General features: G+C 58.4%; 1 protein-coding gene across 2 annotated transcripts in view; it reads right to left on the minus strand.

Annotated features, from left to right (window-relative positions):
- The window catches only part of TNFRSF13C (TNF receptor superfamily member 13C), a 16,412-nt gene extending 11,063 nt beyond the window's left edge, over positions 1-5,349 (minus strand). The window contains exon 1 of one of the 2 annotated variants that reach the window (XM_019633881.1): positions 3,392-5,349. In XM_019633881.1, the coding sequence (XP_019489426.1) occupies positions 3,392-3,527 (136 nt within the window). In that variant the 5' untranslated portion in view covers positions 3,528-5,349. The remainder of the gene's footprint in view (positions 1-3,391) is intronic. The other variant, XM_019633882.1, reaches the window with a different exon arrangement.
- Between the last annotated feature and the right edge of the window lie 4,934 nt (positions 5,350-10,283).

The following is a 10,283-nucleotide window of genomic DNA, read 5'->3' on the forward strand; positions in this document are numbered from 1 at the left end:
TCACCAGCTGGGCCTCCCTACCCCCACCCTGAGCTCTGAATCCGGGGCTGCAGGGCAGGAAGTGAAAGGTGCCTGCAGGAAACCCCAGGAGGAACTGAGACTTCAGCCAGCTCCACCCCCACTTGCCAGGGCCCTGGGGACTTTGGGGAAACCAGACCCTCCTTCAGGAAAAATTGGCAAGACACACAGGCTAGGGGGAGGGGGACTGCTTCTCTCAGTTTCCATCCCAACAAGCGGTTCTTCCAGAATCTGTCTTGGATCCCTCTTAATACAAAAAGAGACCAGTTGGAGAGAGAAAACTTTGAGTAGCGATGAAAATAAGGAGTAGAACCTGGAGTCGATCCATGGAGTCAGCAGCTCCTAAGGAGGGCACCTGGGCCAGTGACTTCCTGTGCAGGCGCACAGGGCAGGAGCGGGCGCCTGGGTCAAGTCAAGCCCAGCTCCATCACTGCTTATCGTTATCTAGGGCCAGGTCCCTTCACCTCTCTGGGCCTTTTTTTTCCTATCAGCAAAATGGGCTGTATAATTCCCGCTCACGGACAAACAGGAGCATTTAAAAGGTCAAGGCCTTTGGTTGCAACAAATCTCCTGGGAAACAGACTCAGGGAAAGATTTATGTACAAGGAGGTGCTACTGCATCAGTTACAATATACAGTTTACCTCTCTCATTTGTAGGAAACGGGTCCAAAACCCCCATGGGATGCCTGAAACCATGGATAGTACTGAAATCCCCCTTTTTTTTTAAAGAAATTTTTTTATTGGGAAACAGTGTGTTTTTCAAGGACCCATCAGCTCCAAGTCAAGTCATTGTCTTTTTTCTTTTTTAAGACTTTTTTTTAATTGGGGAATTGGGGGATGGGAACAGTGCTGGGGAATTGGGGGAAGGGAAACAGACAAGTTGCTGTCCTTTTGTTCTTCAGTCTAGNCAGTGCCCAGCTGTGACTGTACAAGGCTCAGGGTGTCCTGAGAGGTTGTGCACATAAAGAAAGCCTGGGCCTCAGTATCCCCATTTTAAATGGTGAGTGACCAGTCTGCCCAGCCCTGAGTCAGGGAATTTGGGATTTCCTAGAGAAAAACCCAAGACCCAGAGAGGGGAAATGACTTGCTATGACTGACATACTGCCAGGAAGGGCCAGGGTCTGGCCTGGAACCTGCACTGTGAGCCCCAAACCTGCCTTCTGGCCAGTTCAGTACAAACAGAGAGAGCAGCTGGAGGACCCTGACCCAGAGCCTAAGGAAGTGTTCCTACACCCTGACAACACACCCAGTGCCTGACTGAACACCTGAGCAATGCCTGACATACCCTAACTCCTGCATGAGCCCTGGGGCTTCCCTCAGGCAGTTCTGTCTTCCTGCAATGCCTTCCCAGCCCTTCACACTGAGAGTTTTTACTTATCCTTCGTTTTGGAGCCAAACTAATGTGGATTGCAATTTCTGCTCTAATAAGGCCATTCAACCTTTTTAGGTCTCAGTTTTCTCATCTGCAACATGGGCTGCTAGCACCTCTTTCACAGGGCAGTAGGGAGAAGCCAACTAAGAAGCACCCAGTCATAGGCAGCTTCATGGGAGATGCTACCACTTCCGTGCTGGGAAGCTAGCTGGTGATCACCATTGTGGGTACCATCCACAATCTCAAAGGCATCATCCCCAAGCCCATTTTGCTTCCATTTCCTCGTTGATGATAGAGACAGATATTGTGGGGACTATGGACTCCCTGCTAGCACAGGGGACTATGAACTTCCTGCTAACACAGTACTGGGAGGGGGCCTAGGAGTGGGGGGGAGCTAGGCTCCTTTGTCTCCCAGAGACAGCTCTGACTCAGGCTCCAGCTGCCTGTGGGAGGGAGGGGGTGCCTGGGCTCCTGATGTTGCAAGGGACTGGTGTGATCTGGGTGCTGGGAGCTGGGACTCAGCCTCCTGTCCCAATTCCCCAAGCACTCTCTGATCCGCCCCTCTCCTCCCCTGCCTCCAGACGCCACAGTTTATCCCTCTGCCTAGAGTACCCCCATTAGTTTCCCCCTTCACGACCCTCCAAAGGCCTCAGTGCACGTGCAGGTCTTTAGATGGCCATCAAGACCATAGCACGGGAACAGACCCAGAGAGGATAGGGCTCGGCGGAGGCCACACAGTGCGTCCACCCGGGAAAGGCCCGCCCTGGCCTCGCCGGCCTGCGGGTTCCTTGGACACAACACCGAGGTCAGCTCCAAGCCTAGAGCGCGGGGGGAGGCGTTCTGCGGCGCAACCCGCCCCCACAACTCGCCCCAAATTCGGGNCCTTCGGCTACAGTGCCCCGCGCATGGCGGCGCGCCGCGGCTTCCTACGGCCCGGCCGCCGGGCCGGCTCCTTCTCGCCCGCAGGGATCGCGCGGGGCCCGCCTCGCAGGCGGGGCTCCCGGCGGACGCCTCCTCGGCCGTCAGGCTCCCCCCTAGCACTCCAGACCCTGGTGGGCTTGACCCGGAGCTCCTGGGGCAGTTGGGCGCGTCCTCTTCCCGGGCTCACTTCGGACCCGAGCCGGCCAGTCTGCGCCCTAGGACGCCCCCAGGTCGGGGCGGCGGGTCCTCGCCTGCGCACGGCCCTGGGCCGCTCAGCCCAGCGGGCGTGCCGCCCCGCACTGTTGCCCTCCCGCCGCCGGCTCCGCGCTGCCCGCGTTCTGGCTGCGGCTCCGGCTGCGCGCGGGCTCGGGCGGGCGGGCGGGGGCGGGAGTGCGCGCGGGAAGAAAGCCGGGGCACCTCACCCCAAGGCTTCCTCAAATCGTTTCTCGCAACTGTGCGCGCCAGGCGACTCAGCTACGGCCCTCGGGGCTGTTAGCTTTGGGCAACAGGCCCGTCGCGGTAGCGTCAAGGTTTCACAGGTGCGGGAACTGAGGCGACAAAGGCGACGCGGGAAGGTTGTTGCCGCCCCCAACTTCCCGCCTCCTGCTCCTCTCCTCCGTTAGTTCTGATCGAGACAGAGAGGTGTGACACGAGGCAGGCCCTTTCCCCTCTCTGAACCCCGATTTTCCCGCCAGTCAAATGGGAAGAAAACTTCCAGCAGAGCGGCTGGCTGCACAGGGCGAAGTGTGGATCCCCTCCGCGCCGCCTAGGGCACAGCGTTTACCCCAGAGCGCGCGCCCTGGTCCCAGACCTCCTGGACGCCGGGGCTGGGGTCTTGGGGCGTCCCCACACCTATGATGATGGGCATCGCCTGGCCGGCGCCCTCCCGTTGTCTCTCCATCACCCCGGGGGAAAAGACTGGGCTAGCCCCAGTCTTCAAGGNCGCCCCAACGTCCTGGGACCGTGGGGCGGGCTGTGCCTGGGCTCTGGCAGACGGGGCGTCCTCCGTGGCGGCAGCGCCTTCCCCCTCCTCCTGGAGGCCGCCCTTTGGGGCAGCCGTCGGAATCGCCTGGCTCTTACCCGGTGTAGGATTCGGCGTCCGGAGGAGCTTGCAGTCTATGCATTTGCGGACCAGCTTGTCAAAGCACTCGGCCTGGAAGCACTGCGTGGGGACCAGCCCGTCCCCATCTCTCCGGCTCCTGGCCCCTCGCCTCATGCTGTTGTTACCAACACACACCCAGCTGGGACTGAGTCGCCTCTGCTGCCCCAGGGGGAGGAAACCAGGAGGGGCCACCGCCCACTACCCTCGCTCCGCCCTCCTGCCTGCTGGGGTGGGACCGCTGGGGTGGGACCACTCTCAGCCTGGGCGCTAGGGCCCTGCACCCCAGACCTTCTCTTTCTACCTGTGGTTTCTCCATTCACCCGCTCAGCCATCGTCCGGCTGGGAGGGCCCTCTGCTGGGCACTCGGACAGGGCTGGGGCTCACATCCCGGCCTGCTCTTGGCCAGCGGAGGATGCCCCCTCCCCCACCTCCCACGGCGGGCCTCCTCTGTCCTACTCCCCAGGCCAGCCCATAGCCCCAGGTGATCCCCACCAGCCGTCTCACTCCGCACCCCACCTGCCTCCTTCTCTGGGGAGCCCTCCTGCCCTTCTCAGACAGAGCTGGTTCAGTTCACCAAACACATCCTGAGTGCCAACACTGGGGGTGGTGACGGGAGAGACATGCCTCACGGCAGCCAGTGCAGGTCAGCACCACGGAGGGCTGGAGAGCTGGAGGGCCCAGGAAGGCTTTGTGGAGAGAATGAGTCGTTTGCTAGAATGGAGTGATGTCTAGGGGAGCATGATAGGGAAGAGGGCTAGTGTAAGCAAAGGCCTCAAGGCCCAGGTACGAAGGCCAGGGAGTGCCAGGATCAGAGGGCAGGCCTGGGGCCTTGACTGTGGGTTAAGGAGCTCAGACACTGGCCTGAAGGCTGGGGAGCCACAGAAAGCTTTAAGCAGGGACAGTCAGATCTCTGTTAGCAAGGAACCCCTGGCTGGAGTGGAAGGCACAGAGGGTGTATGGGGGGAGGACAGACAAGGGTCCAGGGACGGCTCGGTCTCCAGATCCTAAGCAGGAAGGAGATTCAGATCAAGAGATGGACAGACAGACCGAAGCCAAGTAGGCGGCCCACCCACCCTGACTTTTTTCCCCCAGGACTGTGTGTGTCCTGGGCTGCTCACACCTATGTCTCACTGAGGCCCCTCCTGTCTGTCTCTACTCCTCAGTGTTTGGGTTCCCCCACCTGTCTCTCACCCCGTGTCTGTCAGACTGAGTCACACACACACACACAGAGGCTCCCTGGGCTTTCCTTCCTTGACATCTCAGGGCAGCGGCTGACAGAAGGCTTCAGCATGGATGCAGGCTAGTGCCTTCTGGTGGGCCATACCAGCCCCCTAAGCACTCTAGGGCTGGGGGCACAGAGGAAAGAGTAACTGTCCAGGGGACAGGGAGAAGGCTTGGGGACAGGAGTGGATCTTTAGCAGCTGCAAGGGGGAGGAAAACCTTCCAGGCAGAGGCACAGGTATAGAGAGGTGAAAGGGGGAGCTTGCTCTGGGTACAGGCATGGCCTCTGACCTTGGGGGTGCTGTGGAGGGAGGGAGTTCCTGCGGCTGCAGATGAGCCGTGAGGAGGTGTCTGAGTGGAGGGAGAGATTCTAAGTAGAGCTTTAGAGGGGACCCCGTGTCTCTGGCAGCTGTGACGTTAGAGACTGGACAGGTGAGCGGAGCAGCAAAGAGGCTGCCACTATGGTCCAGGGCAGGTGAACCATCTAGCCATTGTTCAGGAGGAGCCAGTAATGCTATGGAATGAGGGGAGCAAGGCTGGCTCCCAACTTTCTGGATCAGGGAACCCCAAGGACTCACACAGAACCCTAAGTTGCCCGACCTTGAGGAGCCCTGGACCACTGCCTTCCCAGCCCCGGCCCACGGGCCAGCAACTCTGTGGCAGGAAGGTGTAGGCGGTGGGGCAGCTGCAAAGGAGAAGCGGATCTGGGGTGGTGGGTGTGGACGTGGGTGTGGGTGTGTGGTGAGGGGGTGGAGGGGCCAGGCGCCGGGAGAGGAGCCTAGGCAGGGAATGCCCTCCTATGGGGCAGAAGGGTGGGCGCAAGGTGGGAAGATTGGGCCCCAATCCCTTCCCCCAATACCACTAGTACCATCACCTGTCACCCTCAGGACTGCAGATCCCTTATTTAATCCTCATGCCAGACATTCAGGCTGAGCAGGCAGAGGCCCGTGGGAACCCAGGAGTGGGGAACCTGTCCCTGGGAGACGGTGGGCCAGGTCTGGGGTTATTTACATGAGCTACCCCTGACTCCTCAGGCAGAGAGAGCAGAGGAGGTGGCCCTCAAGGCCCCAAGCCAGAGCCGGAGAGCTGTCGATCTGCACGTTGGCGCAGGTAGCTCTGAGGGAGAGGCCAAGGTACTCATTTGACACAAATGTCAACTGGGTGCCTCATGGGCGCCTGCACAGGGCAGGTGCCGAGGACAAAGCTGGCAACAGTGAAAGGCCTGTGGGATTCGTGTTGGTGGTGAGCAGGTGCCTGACCCTGACAAACCTTTTCACTTGTGCCTCCTAAATGGGGAAGGGGGAGGCCTCGAGTCTCTGCGAGGATGGCTTGGCAGTTAAAGAGAGAAATTTCACCATCAGACCAATGTGCTAAATGTTAGGTTATTCCTCAGTGTATTCTTTTCTTTTTTCATAGCTCTTAAGTCACGTTTATTCGCTTCTTTATGTAAATCTTCTATATCACTTTTTGACTGAGATAAGAGGAAAAGTTTCTAAAATCAATGTGGTTCTTGCAAATTTTCCTTGCTCTTTTAATAGTTTTTACTTTAAATAACTTTATGTCATCACCTCAATGTAGTCTTGAGTAGAAAATAAGGGACTCTTGCTGAAAAACCCTTCTGATGGAGTCTGTTTCTTAGTATTCTCAAGTTTTCATTCACTGATGAATATTTTTAAAGGATGATTAATTTGAGGTCTGTCAGGGAGAAGGGAGTCTCCCTTGATCGTTCCCCCACCCCTTCCCCAAAAACACCCTCCCAGTGGCTCTGACACTAGTACTATAATGATGGCCCTTTTTTCAGATGGGGAAATGGGGCTCTGAGGGACAGAGATGACCCAGCACATGAGGGGCCTGGATGGGGTCTGTGTCCAGCTGACCGTGAAGCATGGCCTGTTCCCTTCATGCCTCGGGGACAGGGTGGGGGAAGTGAGGAAATGCAGGGCCTGTTGGACAAGCTCAGTGCCATGGGACAGGTAGTCCCTAGGGGCAGATAGGCCCAGCCCCCCAGATCTGGATGTGAAAGTGCTCTGAGAGCCGGAATACACCCCGTACTTAAAAATTAGTTTTATATGTAATTCTGTAATAGCTGAACACAGGCTCATGAAAGAACCCTCAAACAATATGGTCTATGAGTAAGCACAGGCATTTCCTTGGTGTGCCCAGAAGGAGTCTCTTTTCACTTTGGAGTCTTTCATTCCAGTCTTGTTTGGTGCCTTTATTTATTTATTTATTTATTTTTTTTTTTAGCTGAGCCATCCTGCTACCTGTTGGCAGCTCAGTGGCTGCTCAGTTCGGGCTGGACTCGAACCGCTGTTGCTCAGAGCTCAAACTCTTGAGCGAGCTCTTAACCAATTGAGCCACTTGTTTGGTGCCTTTAAATTGTCGTGTGTGTGCATGTAAACAGGTTGTATGTTTCATGAAGGGGGCCACACAGTGGGGACGGTTCTGCTGGCCTTTCCCATCTGCCTCAGCCCCAGGCCCCTGTGCTGCCTGTCACCTCTCTCCATCTTATTTTGTACAGTGACCCCACCCCGAGTAGATGCCCTCTGCCTTGGGAGTATTTCGCTGTTACAAATAGAACACTGCTAGGACGTCCCCGTACTGGGGGCAGTGGGAAGGGTGTGATGTTGGGCCTCTAGACACTGGGAGAGGGGTGGGAGAGCCAGGGGGGGTCAGTACAAAGTCCTGGTAGGGCCAGGGGCTCTCCCCTTGAGCCCAAGCTATACAAGGACAGGTCATGCCCTGCCATGAAGCAGTTACGAAATCCACACCCATCCTGAAGCCCCCATTCTCGCCACCTACATGCACCCATGCATGTGTGTGCACACAATCCAGCACTCCAAGGGGGCCCTGGGGTGGGGGGTGGAGGCCCTTTATGCCTGTATGGCAGTTCGGAAAGGAGAACCCAGCCCCTTTTCCTCTCAGTCCCCGCCTCTGGGGGGCCAGGCCTGAAGATGGAAGGAGGCTGTGAAGCGGGGAGGGGGGGGGGCATGGGAGGTCAGAGGGAGAAGAGCTGGGAGCCTCCCCAGGGGCTGTCCCTTCCTCGGGCCTCATTCAGGGTAGCGCACAGGAGAAACAAGGAGCCTGCCGGCTCTGGGTCCCCTGCAGGCTGTTGGCCCTGTGTTTGCTCAAGCCGACTTGGTGTGCAGACCCCTCCACTCATTCACCAAACACTTACTGAGAACTACTATACCCCAGGCACTGTTTCAGGTTCTGGGGAGCCACAGGGACAAAACCCAAACGGTGAAACCATATAGCTGGTGAGAAGTGCTGGGGAGAAAAGTTCAGGAGGGAAGGGTGCCAGGGAGGGCCAGAGAGTCGGGGAACGCCCCGTGGAGCAGAGGGATGGGGGTGGGAGTGACCCCTGAGAACGTCTGGGGAGGAGCACGCAAGGCTTAGGGAATGGCGCAGCAACCAGGAAAATGGCAGCACAGCGCCGGCTCTCACCACCTGCCTGGCCCTGTGCCCTGCACACACCCGCACCCCTGGCCTCAACCGTGCGGGGGAGGTGACATCCGATTCCTGTTTTACAAAGAGGAAAGCAAGCTCAGAAGGCTAAGGGAGGAGCCAGGCAGCCCCTCAGCCCGCTCCCACGACACATCTGTGGGGTCCTCGCCCTGTCGGCACACGATGGCCCTGAAGGAGCCTGTGGCCCAGCATAGGAGAGGACCAAGTGCTGGGGACCCCCTCTGGGCCTGGCCTTACAGGGCTATTATGCGATCAGACCAGGCATCTAGCAAATGTTAGCTCCTGGGGCCGCACAAATGCTTTTGGCATTCCCCGATGTCAGAAGGCGGCCCCCCAAGGAAGGCTGCCTCCTGTCCAGGTCAGGGGCGCTGGGGACTGTCCATCCACTCTCCCTCAGTGGCCCCCAGTCTCTGAGATCACACTCAGGTGGGACTCAGATGAGATTTGGGGTATTCAGGGCCTAGTAGCCCACCACACTGTCCCTTGGGTCTGCAAGCGTCCGCTGAAGTCCTTTCACAATGATGTTCTGCCTGTCCCTTGTGGCCCCAGGGGAGTCTGAGGGAAGGGGGGTTAAGCCGGCAGGTGTCTGGTAGAAAGGGTCCCTTTTTATCAGCGTTCTGCAGGTGGGCCTGGCCCAGCACCAGCTGTGTGGACGGGGCGGGGCAAGCTGTGGCGGGGCTTTATCTCAGAACTCCCCAGAGCTCGCCTCGTCCACCACAGCCCTGGGCACAACCGGCCAACCCTCCAGGCCACCATCTGTGAAGGGCAGACATGAGGCAGGCCCGGGAGGTGTCAGTTTCTTTGGTTTCTCTGAGCCTCACAAGAACCTCAAGAGGCTGTGGGGCTCAGGGACAGGAAGTGAGCTGCCCCAGGTGACACTGCAGGTTGGCCACAGACCCTGTCAGTGGGACTCAAAGGCCAGGTCCTTTCCCACTGCATCACTTCCCCTCTGTGGCCAGGCTGCCCTGTCTTAGCCCCAGCCCCAAGCTGCCCCTGCCTCTGCTCGCTGAGGGGTGGAGATGCAGGTGCCACGCTGCAGAGGCCCCTCCTCACCAGGGAGGCCCTGCCTTCTCCACAGGGATGGGAAACACCATGATTGGGGCCAGGACATGTGGGCTGGGCTATCTCCTGAGAATGTGCGCTCCCTGGGGCAGGCCCAAGGGCTGCCCACAGCGAGGTGGCCTGAGGAGACACGAGCCTGTGCCCCTGAACAAGCCCTGCCCCTCTGAGAGCCTCAATGCCTCATCCATGCAGCGGGGCCTCACGCCGCTTTCCCTCCTCCACGACCTGAGCATGGGCTTGGCAGCTTTCACGTCCAGCTGAAGGGCCTCTCTCCCAGGAGCCTCAGGCCGCCCACCCCCTCACACCTGTAGCCCAGCCTCAATAACTGCCTCCAACGGGACCATGGTCAGCCTGAGAGGTCTTACACTTGCTTCAAGCTTTATGTTTAAAATAATGGCTTCCCATTCTCAGTCCTCCCAACCAGCTGGGGAGAAAGGCATTCATTAGCCTGACCCCATTCTACAGAGGACGACACCGAGGCTCATGAGATTCAATGACCTACCTAAGGTCCTGAGATCAGTGAGCAGCCAAGCGCAGGCTCTCCCATCTCCCTCCACCCCCCCCCCACACACACACACAGCACCAAGCACCAATTCTGGGCACCGCTGCGTATAAAGACTGGTCTTGCATGACTTCCCTTGGTCAAACGGCCTCCTGGACAGTGTCACTGGCCTCGATGAGGCAAAACAGCCACTGCCTGGCCAGGGGCAGCAGGCCTGAGGGCCAGTGACTGCCGTTGAGGGATTACTGAGGTCTGCTGTGAGGCAGAGGTGGCCTCTTGGTTTCAGGGCCCCTGCCAACCTCGCTGGAGCTGGCAGCAGAGACAGCACTGTGTTCCCCCAGCACTTGGAAGGCTCCCAGGCCCTTGGCTGGAGAATGTGATGTCACTTTTCTTGTTATATGGCACCAGGTGGCAAAGAAAATGTGGCCCAGAGATCAGAGAGAGGGAAGCGTGGCCCATGCTGGCTGAGGGGAGGACCTCCTCTTGTCTCCAGGAAGAAGTGACGTGCCCAGAAGGGGTCGGCAGGCTGTGTTCACCCTGCCTTCCTCTCCTGTTTAGACATCATGTCCATCGGCCCCCAGAAACCTTTCCTACTGTCCACACTGCCCTGCAAGGAC

The sequence above is a fragment of the Hipposideros armiger genome, unplaced genomic scaffold (genome assembly GCF_001890085.2).
Source record: "Hipposideros armiger isolate ML-2016 unplaced genomic scaffold, ASM189008v1 scaffold_1430, whole genome shotgun sequence".
Lineage (NCBI taxonomy): Eukaryota > Metazoa > Chordata > Mammalia > Chiroptera > Hipposideridae > Hipposideros > Hipposideros armiger.